General features: G+C 37.8%; 2 protein-coding genes and 1 long non-coding RNA gene across 4 annotated transcripts in view; 2 read left to right on the plus strand and 1 right to left on the minus strand.

The window, feature by feature from the left end:
• Positions 1-10581, minus strand: part of lin7a (lin-7 homolog A (C. elegans)) — a 42440-nt gene extending 31859 nt beyond the window's left edge. Inside the window, exon 1 of the mRNA XM_082168327.1 lies at positions 10433-10581. Coding sequence (XP_082024453.1) covers positions 10433-10472 — 40 coding nt within the window. The 5' untranslated portion in view covers positions 10473-10581. The remainder of the gene's footprint in view (positions 1-10432) is intronic.
• A 6863-nt stretch (positions 10582-17444) lies between these two features.
• acss3 (acyl-CoA synthetase short chain family member 3) overlaps positions 17445-26638 on the plus strand; it is a 40333-nt gene continuing 31139 nt past the window's right edge. Inside the window, exons 1-6 of one of the 2 annotated variants that reach the window (XM_082168214.1) lie at positions 17445-17979; positions 20407-20551; positions 21004-21192; positions 21312-21446; positions 22776-22916; positions 26433-26513. In XM_082168214.1, coding sequence (XP_082024340.1) covers positions 17579-17979; positions 20407-20551; positions 21004-21192; positions 21312-21446; positions 22776-22916; positions 26433-26513 — 1092 coding nt within the window. In that variant the 5' untranslated portion in view covers positions 17445-17578. The remainder of the gene's footprint in view (positions 17980-20406; positions 20552-21003; positions 21193-21311; positions 21447-22775; positions 22917-26432; positions 26514-26638) is intronic. The other variant, XM_082168213.1, reaches the window with a different exon arrangement.
• Positions 22923-25894, plus strand: LOC309497908. The gene is made up of 2 exons (XR_014205741.1): positions 22923-24616; positions 24726-25894. It is a non-coding gene; the product is annotated as an uncharacterized lncRNA (long non-coding RNA).

Raw genomic sequence — 26638 nt, forward strand, 5'->3', positions numbered from 1 at the left:
ACCAATACATAGTTCCATATGTGTGGCTTTTCTGATGTAAACTTGCTCGGTAGCTCAGCTGGTACAACACTATTATTGCGGAGCGCGTGGGTACGAGTCCCATGAAACACGAGTCACGATTTAAGACTTCAAAGACTTGTAGATGGAACATGGTTGCTTCAGCAAATGCGTTTTTACCACATGTTTGCTTTTGGTTAGGTAAACGGTAGGGTTTAGTGTAGGTGCTGTTATCTTCAATCACATTAACCTTCTAGCGCCACTTAACAGACACTTAATTTTCGAATTGCTTCAATATGTGAGAACAAACGTATAAAATGTTGCCAATAAAATGTTCATCTGGATAAAACTGAATGAGCTTTTAGCACCACTCACTGGACATTTCATTCTGTTTTCCCAACAACAGAGTGCATGGCATCAGATTAGTGAAGGTGACCTTTGGAGTCATGTCCTGTGGCAGCTTTCACAGATCCACATATGTACAGCCGCTCCACAGCGTGTGACAGCCTTTTCTTCATTAATCCTGAGCTGAAGCTCCATCATTACCAGCGGATTTCTGCCGAGAGGACGGTCTGGAGTCGTGTATGGGGTAATGAGCCGAATTGAACATACTGGTGTCCTTTCAGCCAGCACAGGAAACTGTGTAAACACTCCTTTTCACATTTATGTCTCATTACTGGGAGTTCAGAGAATGACCATGAATGATATTCTCTTTGTGACTCATCCTTCTCTTGTGTGTCTTGATTCGGATGTTTCCCTCTCTGTTCGTGGTCTCTCTCGCTCATTAACAGTTTTTTGGAAAGTTTCTGAATTTAGGCTACTGTTTTTAAGCTGCTTTAAAGATAAACTTTTAGATGTGTTGTGCCGTACACATTGCCTAAGACCTTCTTTCCTGTTTATAATGAGCAAAGCATAGTTATCTTACCATGGGTGTGGGGGGGGGGGATAGGTTGTGTACAGATGGGCCGATGTCATGAATATTAATTAGGTTACGCACAAACAATTTGAAGTTTCGATAAATACATGCTTTTCATAACCAGGTAGTATCTGGATATTCTTTAGCTGAATTGCATTTGTACCTTGTATTTCAATAGGGGCCATTCATGCTGGCCAATTCAAATCCAGAATCAAATTCAGTCCTGAGAGTCAGATGATAAATACGTGGATAGAAAAGAATAGCACATGTTTTCGCTTTGAATTTGGGGGTCTGGGATTCCAGATTGCAGATGCATGTCAGTGAATGTTTATCAGTATTTGTTTGGGAACATATTTGTTTACATATTGTTTTGTGATTTCACTACAATGGATAGAGAGTTGTGGAAAAGTGATAAAGTGGAGCACGTCTAAGAACTGTATGTGGGAGAAAATTTGTCACTGTCGCTTTGTGCGGCTGATGAAAACTGTAACAATTACTCTATATAACACAGAAACTAAATGAATCATGCTCAACAATTGGTGATGCTTTCTCTGTAAGATGTATTAGATACGTCCCTGCCATTAGTAGGGATTTCAGAAAGTGGTGGGGATTCAATTAGCTTTGGCAGAAAGTAATAGGAACACCCATTATATTTGCCAATGTATCTTGCAATTGCGTATTTGAGACTTGCTTAAAATATCCCTACTTTATGTTATAATTAGCTCTGTAAATCGCAAAAAAGGGTAGGAGAGCAGCCCATGTTTTTTAGCCAATCACAAACCACCTTTTACAGGTATTGGTTTGCTGGAACGATGGGGCGTGTGGTTGAAGAGATGGGATTATCTAATTATAGTGGAAGTTAGCAAAACGGCTGTAATCACTTACAGCACCTTTAACTATATTGAGCTGAAACTCTATACCCTCATGGAAGGATATGATGTCTAATGCCTTAATATTAACTGTCTAAAGATCAATCACCATAATATAATTTAGTGGGCAAACTTATTTATAAAAAATAAATGGACTGATTAATGCATTTGTGGAGATTGGTAATGACTATATCTTCGAGGGAACACGAAACAGCATTTCGAAGATAAATTCATCCATTAACAAAGTTATAAGATGAAAAAAGCCTCTAAAAGCATTTCAAGCTCCTGCATCATCCGCAGCTATTACAGATAGGATTAATTCTCTGTGGCGCCCCTGGGTTTTCTTTCAGCTTTCAGTGAACAGCCAACCTGTGCTTGGTTTTATTAGTACAAGTCTCATCTCAGTAAAGTCTTTTCACACACATCTGAGTGACACATGTCATCATTTAGCAGGAAAAGGGGAACATCGTGGCACACATTGTTATTCCACGGGCTAAATCCGTCGGATTCAGATTTGCATGGTGGCAGCCCAAGGCCCTGTGTGGATCTTGCCTGGGATTTACGTCACGTCTATTAGCGCAGGCTCACAAACAGGAGATTTAAAGGGCTTGGTGATGTTCACACTCCAGGTTTGTGATTGGTACATTAAACTACATTACTATGGAGACCGGTAAGTGCAGCGGAGGGGGCTGCAAATGCGTTGGCAATGGAATGGAAGAGTACACTATTATTTATCTGTTCTCATAATGTGTGGTCTTTCCAACAAGAAATAAGTCAGAGTGATTGTGTAATTTTCGCACCTTTAAATGTAAAACCCACATGGGGTTGCCTGCCCACACGGATCTGTGAGTAAGCATTGGGGGCAAAGATAGCGCAGAGATAGAGAGTATTCAGCCTTCCAGTGTACCGAACTCCACTACGTCTATGTGACCCGACTCTCCATTCAAAAACCACTGTAGCCTTCAGCATTGCTGCTAATGGTGTAAGGGCCACCATGATCCTATTTTTTTCCACAAACACACTGTGGATTGAGACCACATAGTGAAAACACAGCTTAGACCAATAGATAATTCACAGAAGACTTCTCTATTGTCTACAGGCTTTAGCTCAACTATTATAATATTTATACAGTTTTCACAGCAATCATGCTTAGAATCTCTGTACCAATGAACTATGGTATCCTACCATGGCAAGTTTGAGGTTTGAAGAATATAATTTGACATTGTGTTGAATTTACCTGACAAAATACAAACTCAGCAACAGTGCCAACAAAGTATTAAATAATTTGTGAGAGATATTGAGCTTCTCAAAAATATGTTGCTCGCTATGAACAGACATTTATGTCTGTTTTAAGGTTTCTATTACTAATTCATGTTAAATTTGTTGAGTCACAAACTTCACTAGTTTCTCCTTTAAAACTATGAGAATGACAACAAATGGAGACTTTTTCAGATTATTTTCCAGAGAAAATACCCCCATTATTATCACATGTGTGATTAACAGAGTCTGTAAAGTTAGATACCAAAGTCTGTAATAAAAAGTTTTTTTTTCAGTGGGGCTGTATGCCAAAATTCAACTGAGAACTCTAAAAGTCTCAGAAGGTTTAAAAGAGCAATACAATTATCCTCTGGGTTACACATTCTTTATGAGGATGTGAATTTCAATGATGCTGACAGTAGACCAGATTTTGAATTGAAAATGATATTAAATATTTGCAGTGCAGTCTTCTAGAATTAATTTGCATGATTATTAATTAATTTATAGCTAGATGAACCCATTAACTTGAGGAACAAGTGAATATAAATTGATCTTGGTATATAGCAAAAATCTGACAAAAACATGTAGAGTAAAAGATAGAGCGGTCGTTTTTTAATCAAAAATCTACCTTTTTAACAGAAACGGATGTTATAGTAATTTAAACGGTAAAGGGAGCTTTTTGGACAAGTAAAAAATATACTGTAAAACAAAATAAAACACCTATAGTGGAAAAAGAAACCTCAACACTACAAATCAAGTTTGACGGGACGCTGTTTGTCTAAAGGAGTGACCAGATCTCTTCAGAGACTCAGTGTTGTCTTTCAAGTGAGACTAAAACTCATATCTCTCATCACTGTTGAGGTTTCCTCTTGTAGGCAGGATTTAATAACAAAGACATCAATCTCTGTGGCAAGATTGTGGCGAGCGTACACATTGCAATCCCACAATTCAATATCGAGGACTGAGTCCATAGCAAATGATTTTTCTGTTGAAGCAGTATTTCAGCATTCTGTGTACAGTATTTGAATGACAATTTCCTTGCTGACATATAATCTGCTCTGTCTATATAGTGTAATATAGTTTGCATATATAACCTAACTGCAAAGAGTTGCGGGTCTGTTGTTCCATTCACCTTGAAATGCGGTCCATTTGTCCTCGGAAGTGGGAAAGTCCTAGTCCCCACTCTCCAGTAGGATCTTTTAACTGGAATGCCCTCTCAAATCAGAGTTGTAATGGGGAAGCGCAACAACCCCGACTTCAGAATTCAATATGGCTCAGCACATCAACCTTAGTGTTCATTAGCACTTCTGTTTGTGTCTAAAACTCAGTGGTGCACACATTACTATCCAACCTCTATTTGTGGACATGGTACCTCTGTCACCTTTAGAATCTAATTTCATCTTTGCAAAATACTGATTATGTATGTGTTTTTATTCTAAAAGACCAAACACAACAAATGTTTGCCTGGACAGGTCCATCTTAGTTTTCTGGCCTGTTTACTGGAATGCGGTCAACTCGGGTGTGACATCATTCCCAGCTACGACATCCCTCCTCTAAGGTAAATGGAACGCAATTAATAATATAATGACTCAAAGTTCCCACTTTACAGTACATCAATATAAAACCTGTTTAGCAAGTTTGCAGAGGAACCTGTGTAAAACAGGGTAAATGAACATGTCTGTTGATCATTAGACACCTGCAAATGTTAGCATTGCATAGCATTGTTTATAAGTACAGTGTGCCAAGAGACATCCTTGTTGACAACTGAACACCTGCAAAGCTAATAGGAGCCAATTTTTTCTTCTTTACGTGTCATTTTTTAACTTTAAAATGAACGCAGTGTAACATGGAAAAAAAGGCCTAGCTGCGCCAAACAAGAAAATCTGAAGTTTGGAATAACACAGGTTTACTTAAGATTATGTATAAAAGGATATTGGTTTGGTTTAATGTCAGCATAAAATGCCATTTGTAACTCATTTTACTTACGTAATGAGGTGTATTTCATAGTGAAACAGGATATTCAAAAATAACTTAGGGACAGACTTGATTTTATACATCAGGAATTGATTGGAACATCCACACCACGTTCCAGCTTGGTCTTATAGGTACACACTCTCATCATTTATTCACCTTCCAGCATCCCAGATGTATATGACTTTTTCTTCAGATGAACACAAACATAGATAAAAAAATAAAATAAAATCCATATAATTCTATACTATTCAAGTGGATTGTATCCCAAAACTTGATGCTTTAAAAACTACACTATGATCATAATGGTAATCCATACGACCCCCAGGTGATGAATCAATGTCTTCTGAAATGAAAATATAGGTGTGTATAGAAAATATTCATATTTAAAACGTATTAAACAATAAACCATCGCTTCCGGCCATCGCTTGAATCACGCTTCAAAATGTGCTGACATGGCGCTTCACAATGCTCTCATGAACGTACATGTATGACAGTCGCCTGGAAATTATGGTTTATAATTTAAAAAAATAATTATTACACACACACACACCTACACACCTATTGTTTAGCTTCAGAAGACATTGCTTCATCTACTTGGGTCGTATGGATTACCATTGTGATCGCTTTGTGTGGTTTCTCGAGCGTCAACTTTTGGGCACACATTTACTTGCATTATATGGATTCACAGAGATGGATTGTTTTTGAGAGATGGTGAGTGAATGATAAGAGAATTTTATCATTAACAGGACACATTAACAGACGTTCATTCAAATTATGTTCATTGCATCGGTTTTCCACACCGAACATTCATCTTATTGTGAACAGAACTTTAATAGTCAAAAGTAATCTTGTTTTGATGGTAGTAAGACCATAAACATCTATTCAGTAAGGAAAAAAGGTCAATTTTGATTTCATGTTGACATTAAGCTATTTTTCTAATAATCCCCTTGTCATTCATTACATTACACTTTGTGGTTGCCTCTTATACTATACATTAATTTATAGCTAGAGTGGATAAAAAGTCTACGTGCTTCAAGACTGACAACATGGCCAGCCAAGACACTTCCGGTCTATGTTTTTACAGAACTATTTTCCTGAGGAGTGCATTGTCTTCCTCATTTTATATGCCAGAATTAATTTCCTGAGAGAGTGCTAGCCATCTGCTGCTTTCCAGATTCAGACGGCCATCCTTTACGGGTCAGGCAAGCCTGAAGAAAACACTGCTCTTCGGACAGCAGGCCTGCCAAAACAGCAGGAGTTAGTGCAGGCACAAAGCAGTAGCCACATCTGGTGTCCGACTCACATCCCAGGACCTCACTTTATCAAACCCGGTGAATTATCAGTAATTGGCCAAACTGTGACATTCCCGACTGCAAAGGGCACATAAATCACCTTGCAGTATAATAGCTGAGACAGAGACCCGCACAAATGACCTCACAGAGCGTCTATCCGCTGATGTCGGACTGATACCACCGTCTTTCTAGACCCTTTCTTTTTCATGCACACAATTACTGGTGACACAGACGGTTCTGTTCGGATAAAAATAGTCTTAGATATAATCCCTTGATCTCGATCTCAGTCTGGTCTGGGCTTTTATCTTCGAATGGATGGACTAAAGTGGACAGAAAATGTTCAGAGTCAATTTTGCCCTAAAGGAAAGATTATATTACTGCTGTTTTATCCCATATTTTGTATAACCATACCATGGTTGGAAATTGTATCGAAAGCTTTTGAACTAGTGAATACTTTGATGGCTCTCTTGATATTGTCAATATTCGCTGAAATACTTCCAAAATAAATTTGAGCAAATTCTAACGTGTGAAAGAAGAACACTTCATGTTTCATTTAGCAAAGTACTTGGAAGAATTTTGTCTTTCTGAATAAAAAAAAGAAAAAAAAAGAGTACTTCAGACCAAAATCAATATGACATAAGTATTCCCTTCCAAGATCTTGAAAATAAAGAAATCCATTTTGTGGAAGCGTAAAGCATTAGTAGAATGAAGCAGGGATGGAAGTTGACCTGAAAACAGCCCGAAACCTCTGTTAGCCTGATGCAAACTATCACCTCCTGTAGTGTAGTTCAGAAATATTGCTTTTACACTGCAGAGGAAAAGCAATTAGTTTGAGAGGAATATGTCATGCAATGCTAATCATAGAGAACCATGTTTGAATCCCATATGATTATACTGACATTTTCAATAAACTAAGATTCGGAGGCATATTTAATTGCATTTATGTTTGTGATTTTACTGATTTGATTAACTTGCCTTGTACTGTACACCAATATTAGCATAACACGAGGGATTTGTCCAGAAAGTCTCCCTGTTCCCCATAGAGAAGGCAACGTTTTGGGAGTGACATCTGTATTTAAATGCAGGAGTGAATCCCTACATTTTCTGGTGTCAGCAACACCAAGGTCATGGGTTCGATTCCCAGGGAATGCTCAAACTGATAACTTGAATGCAATGTTTATCGCTTTGGATAAAGCGTCTTCCAAATGCATACATTTAAATGTAAAATTGTAACCAAAGCAGAGTTTAGATTTTTTTAAACCAGAAAACGGAGATGTAGAATCATCTGGCACAGTTCAAAAGAACCATAATGTATGTTTCCACAGGATTGAAGGGCTAGTTGGAAAAAAAAAACTAGATTGGAAAGAGTCTGAGTAGGCACTACATTTGGCTAAATGAATGCACCTGCCATGTTGGCCTTGTCATGTGACCTACAGCATCAGTTGCATTGCTTCACTGCCATTCTCCTCTTCATGAGATTGGTAAAGTTTTCATCGATTGCACACTCCAGAATCTGGACTTTTTGCCTACCGTCTTCCAAATTCTTACACTGTTTTTCGCATACTATATGGAAGTCAGATGCAGCAGTAGTCTAAAAATGTGCCAATTTCTCTCTCTTCTAATCTTTTATACATCTTCCTTGTATCTAAATTTGGTTTCGACAGCTGGCCCACTGACCCACTGGGAAAAGTTGCGGAGCTCCTTAAGGCCCATCCATCCCTTGAATGAAGTAAAGCCAGAGCAGCACTGCGGTCAGTGGTCATTCTCAAGTTTCACTACTCCAAAATCCTAATATTCCCTGATTTAAATCTCTCCTTCTGAATAACTCTAGTACAGTTCTGTTTTCAAAACACAAGCATTCCATCCTTATCTAAGATCTTGGTTGAAGTTTCTTCATGGACTATGAGTCTATACTGTACAAATGTTGATAAAGTATTGATTTTTTTTTGTTTACTAGATTAGTAGTTCCATACTGTACATTAGTGACACCTTCATATGTCTTGTATTACACAAAAACTCAAACAGAGAGCTGTTCTTATCTTTGAACATCTGGTATTTGAAAACAATAGCAGGAAAGTATAACAATCTTCAGTTAACCGTCCGCACCCAAAACGAAGGCAGACACAAGGTTATTTTCTCAGTGATCAAATTATAGCTACAATTGACTATCCCTGCTCTACACTTTCCCTGCATAACCTCAAGCATAGCAGTCTTATTGGTCGAGATGTTGAATAATGTGAGGCCTGTGCCTGTTTTGGATCTCTGCTGTCATAAAGCTGTCTGTTTAAATGTGCTATCATTAAGCATAACAACTACCCTGGGTTTCTGGCAATGCTCAAAATATGTCACCAAAATAAATCCGTTTCCACTTAAATTTAATTGTTATTGGAGGTTCTGTTTAAATAATAAGAATGAAGAAGAACTACTGCCCCCATTTGCAGTTTCTCTTGTACACTTTTTAGAAGTCTAATGTAGGTGGTCATTTTTGACAACTGCCCCGGCCCCTGTCACCATATACCATACTAAATCTACAAAAACAAAACCCTATTGTAACCCTTTATATGATTCTTGACCATCAAGAACACATTTTAATGCAATACAACAATGTAATCCAATGGATTCCTGTTATTTCTAAGTACATGATCTATTACATTGGACAACATACAGAGAAAACATATCAAACCATATTGATTAACGTGATAAACCTAGAGCGTTCCTGATTGGTTGAATGGGTTGCTGATGTCATGATTGCATTGCTTGTATAGTGTAAACAGTGTCTTTATTTATAATAAGTCTAGTTTTAGTCATGGGAAGACAGATTCATTTTTATGAACTGGTTCTTTGGAACAATTCATTTCGAATAATCAGTTTCAGCAAAAAATGATCCGGCAATTATTTGATGTCCTTGACACCTTGACATGAAAATGCTAAAATAAAGCCATATTATGTAGGCAGACTTGATTCAGCTCATAATAAATAATTATTTAGAATCTAAATATAATTTGCATTAACAATAAACAAATTCACACGTTCCTGGATTAAAAAGCTCAGGCACATTTCAACAACACGTTCTGTACGACAATAACTGTCATATAATCAATTCATAAACAGTGGGCTACGTTTTATTTGTTACATTTTTGGCTATTACTTAATGTCCGCTCTATTAAACATATTTGATCGGTTCACGCCGTATGTGAGTCGGTTCAACTGATTCGTTTTAAAGACCCAACTCAACACAGCAATTCGTTAACCAATCGGACATCGCTACTAGTTGCAATATACAGTTTCCACACATCCACAGCGCGTCGCGCGCACATGCCAGAGCCCAGAGGCATCTCATTTCTCTATAAATATCTCCATCGCTTTGCTTGAGTGACGATTGCAATGGTTTTAGTGCCATAGGCTACTGTTTGACCTGCTATATAATAGTATAGCCTAGTAAATGAAACGCAATTCATTTGTTGGTGATTTAAGTGCACAACGGCCCATATTGTTGCACTCACCGTCTCTTCAGGCTGCTCTGACAGTTCAGATAGTGGACACTGACCGCTGATAATAAATTAAGCTGACTGCCATGATAATGTCAAAAAGGCAAGCTTCTGTTCACATGACTTGAGTCACGTTGTGACATATTTCTCTTTTTTTCAGATGTAATGTGAGACTGTAGGACGCATCGCGCGTACAGTAGATTATTCGAGCGCTTCTTTGTAATCTAATCCGGTTTTATTTTATTGAAGTATATAGCCTATAAAACAGCTCCGGTTCAAATTCAGTTTTGCACACGGAGAAGTTGTAGGATCTTCTATAAAGTGAAATAAGGACGAAATAAAGAAAATACGGATCGTTGCTATAGAATTAGCGCCTTAAGTGCTTTATTAATAATAAACCGAATACATATCCCATTATTATAACGCGCACTGATGGATCCTGAATCACAGAGCATGTTCTGTTCATCATCATCATCATACTTGACGGACACAAACCGAACCGAGATGGCAACATCACCAAAACATCAAAAGCCCATGAGCCAAGTCCAACAACGCAAAAATCCGAGAAACCAATAGCGCCAAAGCTTAAAGTTCCCTCCAGCAGCGAGGACTGAATGGACGTGGTTTGTCAGTACTCACCTCGCTCCAGGGTGAGCGGTTGGACTGTCACTGTCGCCATGACTGTGCTGTGTTATTATCGCTCAGAGAGAGAGAGAGAGAGAGAGAGAGAGATGGAGCTGCGGCATCAGCGCACGCACTGTAGCGGCGGAGAGAGCGAGTGAGCGCGGATTGGAGCCCGTGCGGATGATGGGAGTGGTTGGGAGGGGAATGGGATTATTTACCACTCGCATTGTGTAGCGGACGATTTTGAATGGGATACATCGGATGGAGCTGGAGTGTCTCAAGTAATTCGGATGTGTAATTAAACGTATCAGGCTACATTACTAACTTTCATCGAACATGGAATAAACGTTTACATTTCAAATTCGAACTTAGAATAAATCATGTTTCAAATTTAAATTTAAACTTTTGTTGAATGTGGAATAAGAAAGGTTATTTCAAGTCTGTAGGAGAAATTGTGTAAAAAAAAAAAAAAAAAAATCGAATAACTGACACATCAGATGATTCAGACATTACAATTTGTTACTCCTTAACATTAAATAAATAAATGTTTAACATTTCTAATGCTTCTAAGCTTTCCTGTAGCTCAGTGGTAAGAGCATTGCATTAACAACGCAAGGTTGTGGTTTCGATCCCAGGGGATTGCACATACCTATGTATAGGATAATGCAATGTAAGTCACTTTGGATAAAAGCGTCTGCCAAATGCATAAATGTAATGCTTGTAGAACATGGTTAAATAAGACATTAAAGTTGTCAATCATTAGTTAAATTGGGGTGCTGAATTTGCAGTAGGCTATTTATAATTTCATGTTCATTAGTTTTACCAAACTTCAAACATTGCAGCTCACATAGCAGGAGTAGTGTTCAGAATCTCACTGATGAGGGTTTACAATACATTAATCATGAATATATGCAATGCCTGCATCTCAGTGCACATGCAGGGTTAAACGCCAGACTTCAGTTAAGCAGAGGCAAATCCCGTGCACAACCTTTGACCTTTGCAGTGAACTGACAGCAGCAGAGCGCTAGACAGTGTGGCACCTGCAGTGTGAATGCATGCCTGTATTTCATATCCAGTTGTTTAGTTTCTGTGAAACGCACAGTGAAAGTAATTATGAGCACTAGACAAGTCTTTGGGGGATTCTCTTCAGTTTTTGTTGTTGTTCTTGCATGTTTTCATAAATGTATTGAATGAACTGCTCATATTTTAGGCCTCACCGTTAACAGCCAACTGGAGAGATGTGCTATATTTTTAGACCATTCATTCATGATTAGATAGCATACTTCTCTCATGTGTAAACTTCATTTATTTTAATTACATTTTTTAGGTGAACTATTCCTTTAAGAAAAATGTTCAGATGCTTCAAACTTGCAGTTTGCAGGCTGGCTTCAGAAATAACAACACTGATGGATTGCTCTGTCAGTCCTCCAGCTGCAGACAGATGTGCTAACTAATGCGATGGATGGATGGAGGGCTTAAAGCCAGAGAGAAAGAGGCCACAGGGAGATTATGCTCTCATGGCCATATGGGACACCGCCTCTGGAAAACATTCTGCTGGAAAAAAAAAAAGTCTGATTAACAGAGTGCGCTGGGAAGCTTTCCCAATGAGAATGAATTGATTTTTGAATGGATGCGCAAACTGACAAGGAATGTTTGAGTGCAAATATGAGAAGTGGAGAGAAGAGACTATTTTTAGGCCATGTGAATGTGTAAGAGGTGGGAAGGTGTAGTAGCTCGCATGTGTATAACAACTCTGATTCATATTTCTCTGAAATGTGTTATTTTAGGCCTGTATGTAGGTCAGGGTTTAGCAAAATGCAGGATTTAAACAAAATTACCTCCATTTAAGTTTGAGTTAATGTGAATCAAATTCACTAACAATTCACAACAGCATGTTTATCAATTAGAATGGCAGGATGAGGAATTTACTCACAGTTAAATAAACTAGTTGTGTGACAAAACATAATGTATATATAACCAAAAGGTTTATATAAATACTGTACGTTTTTATTATTATAAAAAAATCTTTGAATTTAATTCCATTTTAATTTAATTTGACTTACTGTTCTGCAAATACAAGGATTTAAAAGGCATTTTTAAAGTCTGAATGGCACGCAATTGTATGATGCAACAATTGAGGACACAGTATAATCTATGGCCTTTAGCAAAGATATTTCCTTTTTAATTTATGCCTGATTTGAGCTTTTATTTTTTTTGCAGAAAAGTCAAAGGAAGAGCTGCCTTATTATTCAGACTAGAAATACTATCGTTCGTTCGATGTATCTGCACTTTCCTCAAGAAAACAGCACTTATAGTCATTTGGCTGTCAGGAAGTTTTGGAACATGACACCACATCCCTGCAGGACGCCTTCCAAACAGAGACGTGTTCAGTGCAAGGACAGAATATCGTGAGATAAAAATGGCTTGAAGGGGGCAGACACAAGACGGCTGCTGTTTGATCACATATGCGTGCTTTGAGAGACAGCTCACTTTTGTTCTTTTCCCCCGTTTAGCACGACAGAGGCAGATGTTGTTGTCTGGTTCATGAAACGTCGGGATGAATGGAAGTGTGCGTGTTACTTTGACACGTCTCAGAAAACAAACCAAACGGCATGTCATTGTGATGTTTGGATATGTCAAACATGGCCTGCTCGAATGCTCTTCTTAGTGGTGTTTGTGAAGGCAAGTGTCACATATAATATTTGGTGAAACTTACTAGAAATTTTTGAGTGAAAACTGTTTCAAAGTAAATTACACTAATTATTATTTATTTATTTTTTTCAGTGTGTAATGATGTTTGTTTTTCCACTATTAATTCTCAGCCAGCTTATAAGCATTTTACACCTATCTTGCTCTCTCTCCATGTCTGACTCAGACCAAAGCCCATGCAAGAGTGGCTGTCCATCAGCTTTAGCTACACTAATTAAATTGCCACTCATCAAATCAGATGTTAAATAGAGGAAAGGAAGCGATACAGGCTCTTACATAATGCACTGAGTGCCTTTACATTGGCTACGTTTACATGCGACCAAATAATCCATTAGTAATCGGATTGACGGCTCGATCGGACTGAAAAGCCTTCATGTAAACACCTTAATTGATCCGACGGAGCTCGATCCGAATGAAATTTCGATCGGATTGAATGGGGTGGTTTATTTCTTTTCTAATTCGATCGAGAGGACATGTGACCACTTGATCGGATTGATTTGAAAACCGAAACTGAAAGGACTGTGCATGTGCAATGACTTAGAAATAGAGTAATGACGTGCGGAACAAGCTGTTGTTCCTGTTGAGTAAAGTGTCATATAAATGAATGTCCCGTCATTCTAAAATTCTCCTTTCACTCAGTGTCTGTGAAGTGGAGCAGGACAACTTCCCACCAGTCCTTGTTTCAGATTCTCATTCACAGAGGACCATTTTTACTGCGTGATAAATATAAGCAGCACGGCACAACGGTTTATATGCTCATTATCTCCAAATTATGACCAGAAATGGATAAATATTAAGTCTGCTGTTTAAAACAAATAAAGAACCAATGTGGGAGAATGGTTATTATGCGCAGGAAACTCTGTATATTCATGCAGTGTGCGCATGTCAAAAAATATATTCCCATTTGAAGCTTGTGTGACATATAAACACGCTCACATGTTTAGCGTTCATGTAAACACTACATTCAGATTCATCAATCGGAATGAATTCAGTCTGATTGAAACAAAAGTGCATGTAAAAATAGCCAATGTAGTAAGATCATTGACACCCTTCCACATGTTCACATCAGGGCAGCAGACGAAATAAAAATGAAACATTTACAGTCAAACAATAGCTGTGCTATTACCGCCAGTGAGAGAGGGCGTTATGGTAATATGAATGGCTCTGTTTTAGAAAGTTACTGACAAATAAGCGCTGGAAGCAAGCTGACGGGCATTAAGTTCTAAGGGTTGATTCTTGTCAAGAATCCTACAACACAGGGAGGAAACTAATTGAAGATGTAGGCTACAGTTCGTGTGATGTGCTTGCTGAATGCAGATCAGAGATGAAGACGTGCTGTGAGACCACTGAAAATGCAAAAGCTAAAACAAATACATGCAAATGGAGATCAGCGTGGTGAGGCGAATATCAGATGCCAGGCAGAATAGAGACTTTAATGGAGTAATTTGATGATTCGGCACAAGTTAAAAAGGGTTGTATTATAAGGAATCAATTTTTCCTTTATCTTTTGAGATACAAGACACACTTGAACTTCAAGAATGGAAAACATCTCCAGTCCAAAGAGGACATTTACTGAAATTAGAGCATTATTTTCTAAACTTATGACACATCGATGACTCCTTACTACAGGTAGGTGTTCAGAAACTTGTTCCAGACACTTTTTAAGGAGGAGGAAGCCAGATAGATGCTGTTATTCCTAAACACCGTAGAAGAACTAAAGATTAAACTAAAATATGATGAAGTTTATTAAACCTTGTGCTATTTCTGGCTGTGTGTAGCACCTACAACTCTGCGTATTCTTCTGAAGGATGCCAATCTTGGGAACGAGTGACTGAAGTTTTTATCTAACAGTGTTCCTGATCATGTCAGTCTGATCTTAACAGTTAATGTGGCACATTTAGGATGTGTATAAAGTTAGTAGGTTTGGTTTGATTAAAATGAACTCTGGTGCGGTTGCTCTGGGTTATTTCGAACCCTGGTGTGCACCAAACAAGCAGACAGAGACCCACATTTTTAGGGGGTCTTGGCCCACTTCCAAACGAACTCTAGTGCAGTTCACTGAAATATGAACGGAACATGGACGAAAGACATCTAAACGAACCAAAAACAGGATGTGATGTCACAAAATGCAACCCTACAAGGAAAGAATGCTCAAGGATACCTGGCTTATCTTTACAGTTACAGTTCGGTACCTGTTGTGTGCACACACTGCCGACACACATTTATGTTCAAAGAAATTATTTTGCATGAAAGGGTCCCCTTTAAATGTAAAAGGGTTATGAAAAACCACATGAGTAACTTCAGTTTTGGCTTAAAAACTGCACTTGGATTACAAGTGGGCCTCAAGTGGGGCAAAAATAATGATAGAAATGTATGATATGTCCCCTATATATACATTTTCAGCAGACACCACATTGTTATTTCTTTACCAGCTTTTTATGCTGTTGTTTTGCAGTAACAGTTGGTTACATCATTGTTTTGCAACCAAAAAGGGTAAATGTCATCAATCTAGCAATGTGCATCATTCTGCAAGATGTATTCATCTTATTCAGTTCTATTAAATCCTGAGCAATTCGCTTCGTAATCTGCATACGGACAATCTGCCACACAAGACCAGGACCACTTAGCATTAATCGCCTCAGCCACTCTAATAGAAAACATTGCACAAGCGATTTGTAAATCACATCATCCCTTAACTGCCAGCAAGATTGATGAATGACTCAATCACAGTGTCCAGGTTGCACAGTTAAAATGGGACTGCAATCAGCAGTCAGAGAGGTGTATGTACACGGACAGCAGGCATTAAAGACTGAAATAGCTGGTCTTGCAAGAGCCCTGCATAAGACATTGCCTCCGAAAAACAGTTTAAAAGAATTCAAAAAGTTCAAAAAATTACAATTTACTTGCCCTCATGTCATTTTGAACCTGCATAAATTATTTTCCTCTGTGAAATGCAAAATGAGATATTTTGCAGAGTGTCCAATCTGCTCTTTTCCATTATGGAAGTACACAGTGAGTGAAAGTGTTCTATATGAGTGGAATCTATTATTTCAACCGAAATGTTTATATAATGTGGAATACTGTTCACTGTAAGAAAAAATCCATAGAAAAACAAACAAACATATTTAAGCATTTTCCTGTGACAGAAGTATTTACAATCTGTTCCAAAAAGCAAACCACAAGTGTGTAAAGATGAGGTACAGGTGGAAGATTTCAGAGACCAACAGTGTAAAACAAAACAAACCCTTGACATTATTACAGTTTCATTCTGCTTTCTAAAGAGTGTGTTGTATTTTCCTAGGGTTTCCTCTGTTCACTGTTGCCTTCAGCTTGCTTAACGGGGTTTTAAGGCAAAGCTGCTTTGGAACAATACTTATACTAAAAAATTTAATTGAATTATGTCCATTGAATTGTGCGTTTAAAAAAAAAATATATATATTTAAAGCTAACAGTGCTCAGAGTAGAAAAAGACTACATTTATTACAAAGTAAATATTTTCCACATAATATTTTTAATAATCGTCTTTGAATACAGTGCTGTGCAAATATAAAAGCATTACATTTTTTGGAAAAAACATGTTGTCTTTTTAACCCTATAAAGCCTACAGTGTCATAATATATTATTTTAAATTGATCATCAACATGATTAACACTTTTGCAAAAAACCTGTTGTAACAATCTTCCACATACCTTCTGTTGTTCGATTGATCGTTTTTTAAAAACTTTTTTAGCAAGTAAATGTTTTAGTACCATATTCTAAAAATGCCCACCTTCAGGTTGTGGTACACGTAGTTGTTGTGAAATCTTTGAATGAATACATTTTTTTTTTTTTTTAAAGCAAACATAATAATGTTAGTAATATTTCGAGAGACAAGATCACTTATCCAACCTGAAGCAACTTAGGTTTATTTGATTATCCATACATAATTTTTTAGAAACATTGTATTAAAATACATCAGTGTTTTGAGGAACATTTATTTTTGCATGTCGTCTTCTAGATTGTTTGACTATTCTTTCTTTTTTCAGGCTTTGCTGGATTAATATCACCCTTAACATTTTGTTCTCACAGCTCACAGTCACAGTAGCCTATAAAAATGTCTGTACATGATAATATATAGCTGCCTTCATATTTTGAGGTTCTTGGCATAACAGTTCGAAAACAATTGTATAAGCTATTTTCCTAGACGCATTTATATGCATACTATAGCAGTGCTTAAACATTGTGTTTCATAAATCATGCAGGACACCTCAGAAAGCCCCAACATTACGTAACGGTCTCATTGCATGGATTGCAGTATCTTGGAGTGGCCTCTGCCTGTGATCTGTAGTATTGAATTATTGCGCGGCCATTTTTGAGTTGGGAAATTTGGAGCTCGCTCTTTTCAGTGTTCTTCGTCAGCAAACATTAGAGCTGGAGCAGAACGACAATATTCTGAAAAGATAACCCCAAATCATGCGTCTTCTCCAAACTACGCGATTAAAACCCATCTGCTTTGGAAATGTAACTGCGTCTAGAGTGAAGGAAAGTAACAAAACAGTGAGTGCTGCTGGCTCTAGAGGTTTGTTGGGTCTGAAGTTTTCTTGCACAGGTGTGTCTGGACCATGTTACCTGCAAAAGGTAAAGACAAATATCGGACATGGATGTATACCGCTGTCTTATAAGCCAAACACAAATTATAACGCATACAGGAAACATTTTATTCGTGCGTTTTCATCAAAATACACATACGAGGACGCGTTTGGCCTGGCACGTGACAAACCCGAAAAGTTCTGGAGTGAAGCGGCTCGTGGAATTACTTGGTTTGAACACTGGAACAAAACTCTGGATAATACGGACACAGTGTTTCCAAAATGGTAAGTACAGTATTAGGGGACTTTGACATTATGTTTACATTACTGTTACATTCAACAGTAACATAATGGAATTGAACACATGGGTCTCGGGCGTGATACTGTTAAAGGGAAAGTTCACCAAAAATATTGTGAGGTACTATGACAGCCTCAGTCACCATTCGCTTTCAGTGTATGGAAAAATAAATGCTATGAAAGTTAATGACTGAGCCGTTCAGTCAACATTCTTCAAAGCAACAGTTCTACTGAAAGAAATGGCTTTTTGGGAGAAACAAAACATGAGGAATAGTAAATTATGACAATTTGCATTTCTTTTTAACTTGACGCGCCCTCTTTTAAAAACGCAACGCTAATGGCGCGTGACGCACCGGAATGACGTATGTCTGACGCAAGTGTGTATAGGCCAATCAAAAACAGCGCGAACCCCTTCTTCTGTGTAGGCATAGTGTTTTCTAATCTTAGCCAGTAACAACCAAAGTGGTAAACTAATCAAGGGCGCCGTAAAGGGGTGGAAGGTTAGGACGATTCTAAGGGCCCAGGCTGATTTAGGGCCCAGAAGAGCAGACCCCCTTTTTCTTTTCTTAGTTCTTTTCTCTTTTTTATACATACATTAAATGTGCTAGGGCCCCTCATGCACTAAATGTGTATTTTGTACGTTTTGACCATAGATTTAATATTTAAAAAACAAATAATGTATTTACTGTTTCAGTCACACCCCTCCCCCTCACAATGGTTCATTCCACCTGCGCTGTCCGAGCTACGATCGCTCGTGTAGCGTCTCTTGCTTATTGCACTTGCTATGATGCAGCGCAGACAGTGACACACGCAGGCATGTCACATCAAAAGTCAGGGCATCAAAAACGGAAATAGAAGACAGAGAACGCCGAAGTCGACAGTATGTCACACAGTTTTTCAAAAAGAAAGGTAGCTTGCCCTATTCCTGTATTCCAAAACTTTCAGAGTTAGGCTACTTATTTTTGTTGCTACATGACCTGCTTTTATCTAGCTAGCTAAGTAAAATAATTACTGAATTATGATTTACATCCAACAATAATAACATCTCTGCTGTCTCCGGGTTATCATGTCTCGTAGACACAGATTCAGCGGCTGCTGCACACCCACGTCCTCCTTCCCCCACGTCCCCCGTCCCCGTCTCATGGTGCGTTCACACCGGACGCGAATAGCGCGTCAGGCGCGAGTGATTTCAATGTTAAGTCGATGCAAAGACGCGTTGTAATTTCGTTTCAAACTTTTGTTTTTACGCGCGTCAATTTCGCTCTTGACGCGCGAATTAACACAAAGTGGTCAAGCGTATAACTAGACGCGGCAGGCGCGAATTTGACGCGCTATTCGCGTCCGGTGTGAACGCACAGTCAGCCGAACAAGGTGAGCCTGAGCGCGAAACTTCACGAAGATTGATTGAAGCCTCTAAACACGTCTTATCTACTGTGTTCGCCACATGATGATAACTTTACAAAACAAAAAGTAATCTACACGCTTCAAAAATTACAAAATCAGTTTGCCGTGTGTGTCGTGTGTTCTGTGAAGTGACAGTGCTGCTGCTGCTACGATCGATGCTGTCAAACTTGACGTTCTTAATATGAATAAAATGCCCCAGAAAAAATAATATAAAATTGAATAAAACATGTCTGTAGTAGGCTAACCATTGGCTATAAGGAGTTTACAAAATAGATATTTTAATATTTTATATTAAGAAAACAAAATAATATGGTTATTACGTGTGTGTGTTATTGTCTGCACCTCGTATGCAACTATGCAATGTGCTAAGTATCTTTTTTAAAGTATACAGGGCATGTTTATTGGGTTAAATTTTATCTGTAAAAAATGTAGGGGGCCCAGAAATTTTGGTTTCCATAGGGCCCAGAATTTCTGGCGGCACCCCTGAAACTAATACATATTTAAGATTATGTTTGTGGTGGTAAACGCAGGTTTTATTTCTTAGTGGGTTGTGGATTGACACACACACACACACACACACACACACACACACACACACACACACACACACACACACACACACACACACACACACACACACACACATATATATATATGAGTCTTGTCTTAAAATCAGGACGCTTTATATGTATCCATTGTTTTAGTTTTTTTCTCATGTACTTTCCGATTTTCAAATAAATGTTTTGCCTCATATTAAAGTTTGTAACGCTATGATTCACCATGATTCACCGAAAAAAAATGCCAATGGAAAAAATATTTGCAAAGCCAAGGCAGCTGAAATAGTGGCTGGCAATTATTTTACCCTATTGAAATGCATTGATGGTAAATGGTATTTTGAACATTTTGATTGGTATTTTTTAAAGCATTTTAAATTGATCATGGTCAAGGTATCATAACATGAGTATTACTTTTGTTCAACTATTTCTTTAAGAACAAATGTTTCCATTACAGGTTTGTTGGAGGAATGCTGAATATGTGTTATAATGCTGTTGATCGGCATGTGGAGAATGGAAGAGGTGATCAAGCAGCTGTCATTTATGACAGTCCAGTTACCGGCACGAAACAGGTCATCACATACAGAGAAATGCAGGAGCAGGTAAAACACAGAAGATGCGGTCACATTAGAGAAATTTCGCGGGCAAAAATGGTCTATTGTCTGTGGTCAATAGTGTAGTGATGTATGAAGCACAGCTCACACAGAAGGCACTTTCAAAAAAAGCAGCTCTCTGCTGGTCAATGGAGTGAATTTCCATGACCAACTTGAACCCGTGGATAAATCTGTATGGGGAATCTTTGGCGAAATTCCCAATTGTGTGGGTTCCTATTGAAATGACTTGATTTTGCCCACGAAAATTCACCGGACAAGATCAAATGTTGACCGCACATCAAGCCTTTGAAACCAAGAACCTTCCTATACTTCATAAAATGCTGGACAAATTTGCATTCAGTGTACATTTTCTGTTGTTTTGATTAATTGATATTTTAAGATTTCTGACTCCAGGTTGTATACGTATCCATAAAGTTCAGCTTCTACACGCCTGTTTGTAGGTGTCCAGGTTGGCGGGAGTTCTGGTGAGGCATGGCGTGAAGATGGGTGATCTGGTGGTGATCTATATGCCTATGGTTCCTCAGGCCATGTTTGCCATGCTGGCATGTGCCCGTATTGGTGCCACCCACAGCCTCATATTTGGAGGATTTGCCTCCAAAGAGCTCTCCGTCCGTATCGACCATGCTAAGGCAAGCCATTGGGTTTTCTTTTTATGAAAATGAATAATAAAAAGCTATTTTTGTAAATGCATATCTCTGCTGAGGTTGCGAAAACCACTTGCTCTCTTAAATCATCTTTTTCCCCGCAGCCCAAGATGCTGGTGACAGCATCATATGGCATCGAGCCAGGCAGAAGAGTGGAGTACATTCCCCTGGTGGAGAAAGCTCTGGAGCTCAGCACTCACAAACCACACAAAGTCCTCATCTACAACCGGCCCAGCATGGTGAGTTACCAGAAACCCCACGGCACCTGGATGCCAGTTTCATTGTCAAACTGGCACAGTTTTTACTGCCTATTAACTGTTAAAAGAGAAGATAATGCAGTGAGAGAATACAAATTCAAATGTGGTCCCCTGTCTAAAAGAGTGAACCTCTAAATTCAACCTTCACGTCCTCCTTCTCAACCAACATAAATCGTTGTAGAAGTTAGTCTTTCTTCATTTGTTTAGCTGTACTTTATATTGTACCACTCAAAATATATTAGGAAATCAAATGTTCAAAGCGTTAAGCATTTCAAAAAACTCTTGCTAAATTTAATTTAAATGTGTTTTCTCATGTTGCTACATCTACAATCAGTATGTTGATTTCACAACGCAGGAAATTGCTTAAGCTTCATCCTGTGTTGTCATGGAAACTGTTTGCAAATAGCTTTTCGATTTGCCAGCGGTTTGGGATACCGGATGAATCCCGCATGGTTGGTGAAGACGAACACGTCTTGAAAAAATAAAAAAAAAAATAATCATATGTGAGGGGAGAATTTGCCAGCCCCAGAAGTGTACATCCCGTTAGAACTTTAGAAGATTACTCAATAACAGGATCTTATTTACAGATGTTTTTGGAATATTCAAAACTACTTGATTAGAATGAAAACACATCCAGGCACTGCCACAACAAATACCAAAACACTGGGTTAACACACTTTTCCTATGAAATCAACTGTTGCATTTTGATATTTGCGAGCAATGGACGCATTGTAAAAAATTGTAATTAAAAACCTGTAATTAATCAAATTAACGTAAAACGAGTCTATAAGACTTAAAAAAAAGAAGCTTTTTTGTGTTTCTCACAACTGAACGCGATATGCCTGAAATACAAGTAGGGGACAAAAGAGGAAGTCATACAGCTTTGAAACAGCATCACGGTGCATAAATCATGGCATAATTTAATATTTTATGTGAACTATTCCTTTAAGGCACCTGAAACACTGGATTTGCACTTTGGACTTCCCATAAAATTGAAACAAAATAACTTGTATGTCTGCCTGGCGGTGTTGCTATTGTTAACTAAAACCAAAAGTAAAACTAAAACTATTAAAACTTTTTTGTTAATTGAAATAAAGCTAAATTAAAATCTAAATATTAGATGAAAGATAAAAGAACAATTACAAAAACAATGATCAAACAAAAATAAAAGCTAACTCAAAATATTAATAAAAATGATACAATTATTTAAATTATACTAAAATAACTGCTGCCTGGACTGAGCATTTTGCTTCCTAATATCATTCTCTGATCATTTTGAGGGGCATGCTTTCACTCATTTCTTTCCCATAGGAAAGGGTGTCCACGCGTCCTGACCTGAGTTTGGACTGGGAGGAGGAAATGGCCACTGCCCGCCCTCATGACTGTGTGTCCGTCCCCGCTCATCATCCTCTGTACGTCCTGTACACCTCCGGCACTACTGGCACTCCTAAGGTAAAATCTTGTTTATGACAGTACACGGCGATAAAGCACTCAGCTGAGGGAACGAATGAAATTGTTTACTGTGGAATAGATCCATGCTGTTTGGTGCTTTGTTTATTGCGTATTGTGTTAGCAGGAGACTATGAGCCATACGTCTTTATAAACTCTCTTGTGTATTCAAGATAAAAAGGAAGAAGCTTGTTTTAGTATAAAGGATTTAGCCTGTTGCTGTGATGCTGCCTGAAGCTCTGTAAGCTTTTCGCTAACAAAAAGAAGCTTACTAGAGCACAATATTCATGTGGTTTGAGGCTTTATATGAGGTTCATACCTACCCCAAACCTTAAATCTATTCTTAAAACAATGCAAATATAATGTTGGTAGCATTTTGATCACCGCCACACTGTGCTGCCAAGCTAAGCACGTGAAGGATGATGTTTTACGTTATTATTGGAACATAAGTAAAGTACAAAGCCTATAGTTGACATAATACATCATAGATTTGCATCCAAATATGGAATAACATATGGAAGCGAATATGGAAACATTTGAATTTGTGCCAAATGAGAGAGGTAGGCTACATGCAGTAAACATTTTCGAAATATCTTGAAAAATGCTTTTGTCAGTTAACCAGTTAATTATGAGCATCCCTATTCCATAGCCTTTGGCCGTTACATTGTGTGTGTGTTTTCCTCACTATAGGACACTGCTACAAAAGTAAAACAAAAAACAAAAAAGCCTTGAACTCCTAATTTAAGGTATCTTGTTTTCTCATTATGTGAATAGTAGCTGATCAATTCACTGAAAGAAACACTAAAATCACCCCTCTCTCTCTCTCTCTCTCTCTGCAAAATATTGTAATCATTTTAATAAGCATGCACCAGTAACTTTGTCACAGCTGGCTTGACTGGGTATTTCCAAGCTGCAGGTTGTTTTTTATTTTACAAATATGCCATGTCTAGTTAAAATGCCTTAAAATCATTGCGTTATTCACAGTGTTTTTTGATGACCAGCAAAATATCAGCTAAAAATGCTGGGTTATATTTTTGGTTCAGCCTGTTTAGTAATTTTTATTGGGTTATTTTTTTATTATTTTTACCCAAGTTCTGGGTAGTTTTTGTGTAACTCAGCTGCTTGGTCAGTTGTACTGACAATCCAAATGAAGAAACCCCCTACATACCTACCCAGCGCTGGGTCAATGTAACCCAGTGTTAGGTAGTCCGTGCCAAACTGGTTAAAACTGGATAAATTTGCCAACGGTCATTTGTGGTCTGTTCTGAGAGAAAACGTCCTGAAGGGAAACTTCCTGAATGAAATTAAGGTTTGTATTACATTGTTTTCCTAAATTATTTAGATTTTTTTTTACTGTAGAAACAGTAAAAACATCTGTATTCTCACATTATACCTTTTTTGTTTACATGTCCGTCACAGCCAACGCCTGCTTCTGGAACGCTCTCCTTCCACAAACGCAGCATACACCGGATCTACACTACCGTCACGTGCCGTCAAATGGAAGTTTGACCCCCTGCCAAACGAATTCTGCAACCAGGGCTGAGACACGTCAACGCTCTATGCAACAAAGTTGACATGCTCATGCGGTTTATACAGTCCCTCTCTGTTGACTACAATGCGAGCAGGTCTATTGGTCTAATATCTAGCTAGTGTCGCGTTTGATGGGTTGAAACTTAAATGTCTGGCAGACGAGATGACACAAGGTAAAGCTGTTTTTGATGTAGCCTTGCAAACACGATTATTAGCATAAGATTGTTATTTAATGAATTGGAACAGACTGATACTCTACTGATGCCAGTTTTCTTCCACCAGATTCTCCGAGGCTGATCCTGACACTTTCTAAAACATTTTCAATATGTTTTTGAGTATTTTATGATTGTCAAAGACTGACTTGTTATTGAATAAAAATGATTTAATATTTTATACTGTCCCTGTCCTATATATTTAAGAGTGATTTTAGATTTATTATTTAAAAAGAATAACCTTCAATATGAGGTTGTTTGGCATAGCACTAGCAATGTATAAAACCCAAAATAAAATAACCCAGCATGTGTTCTATGCAGTATTTACCCAGAAATAATATCTATGTCCAATATTTACTCAGAATCGGGGTGCCAAATAACCTAGCAATGGTTGTTTTTAACCATTTTAAGCAGTGTATTCTTAAACTTGTAATTCCTACATGATCCCATCAAATGTCCCACCTTACTTATTCTACTGTTCCACCCCAATCATTTTTTTATTTTGTCTATTTAATATTGTCCAAGAGGTGAAAAGCGTCTTGAAATTTGCGTCAGCATGCCTCTGGTGCTTGTCAATCCCTAACAACTCACTTTTATATGTACTTTGACTGAACAAGAAGCAAGACAAGAGAAGGGAGTACAAGGAGCACAGGAGGAAGTTACAAGGCCTGAAGGCAGAGCGAACAAATACGGCTCTCCACTGACCCTGTCTTCAGCCAGTATGAAATATATGGCTCAAGGCAATGCTGCTCTGTACATAAAACACTTGCTAATGGCCCTCACACACACACACCCCTCAGATTTATGGATCTAAGTCTGCTTGGCACACACAGGATCTAATTATCACCCTACAACTCAAAATGTGTCCCTCAGTATCAATCCTCAGCCTGATTTGATAATGATTTACTGACAATAAGGACAAAATGAATTGTAATACAGAAAATGGCGATTAATTGTGTTTTGTTCATCTCACATGATTATGAAATAAATGATTACACGATACATGATTGTCTTGAAGGCTTTGAAAAAAAAAATAGGTAGAATAATTATTTACATGAATAATAGAAAATTAATAATAATATAGCAGTATTAAAGCAGACCTTTCCAGACCCCCCCAATCAAATAAAACGAGGGATAATTGTCTTCCCTGAATATTAGTTTTGGTTATTATTCTTTATTTACTATAATTATTATTACATTTACACTATCAATTCTAGAGTTTAGGGTCATTATGATTTTTTTTAAAAAGAAATTTTAAGTTTTATTCGGCAAGGATGCATTAAATTGATCAAAAATAACAGTTACTGTCAAACATTTAACCCACTTCAGTTCACTTTCCATTCACGCTGATTTTGTAACCCAGCCACTATCAGTATAGTTGTTGTTGTTATGAATATTAAAATGTTATGGAATAATCATTTATAAATCATTTATAAATTAAATTTTTTGCTTTCACACATAATTAAGCCATTACTTGAATAAAAAGTTAAAGTGAAACTCGCAAATAATAAAATTAAACAATGACCACAAATATTTGCCATTACATGAAAATTATAACAAAGTGAAACAGGAGTGACATGCATTCGCTTAAAGCCAGATTTATTTGGCGTACTCACATAATGCATTGCTGCACTGTTAAGGGAAAAAATTGCACAGAAATTTTTTGTTATCGTTATAGTTATCTTGCCATTTTAGTTCTCGTTCTTGGGATGAACGGGCCTTAACAGGGATGTTTGTTTCCTGTAAAAAATGTCTTTCTTTTCTTTCTTCTCTTCAGGGTGTAGTCAGAGATTCAGGAGGATATGCTGTGATGTTAAACTGGACCATGTCTAACATTTATGGACTGTCTCCTGGTGAGGTACGTCATGATCTGTGATTTTTGTAAGTGGTAATGTCATGAAGAACTACATTTTTATAAAAAGATTTGATGTACTTTGAAAACATACTTCCTCCCCTATCTAAACCGAGTGCTCATTAAAAAGT

The sequence above is a fragment of the Leuciscus leuciscus genome (genome assembly GCF_965113295.1).
Source record: "Leuciscus leuciscus genome assembly, chromosome: 4".
NCBI lineage: Eukaryota > Metazoa > Chordata > Actinopteri > Cypriniformes > Leuciscidae > Leuciscus > Leuciscus leuciscus.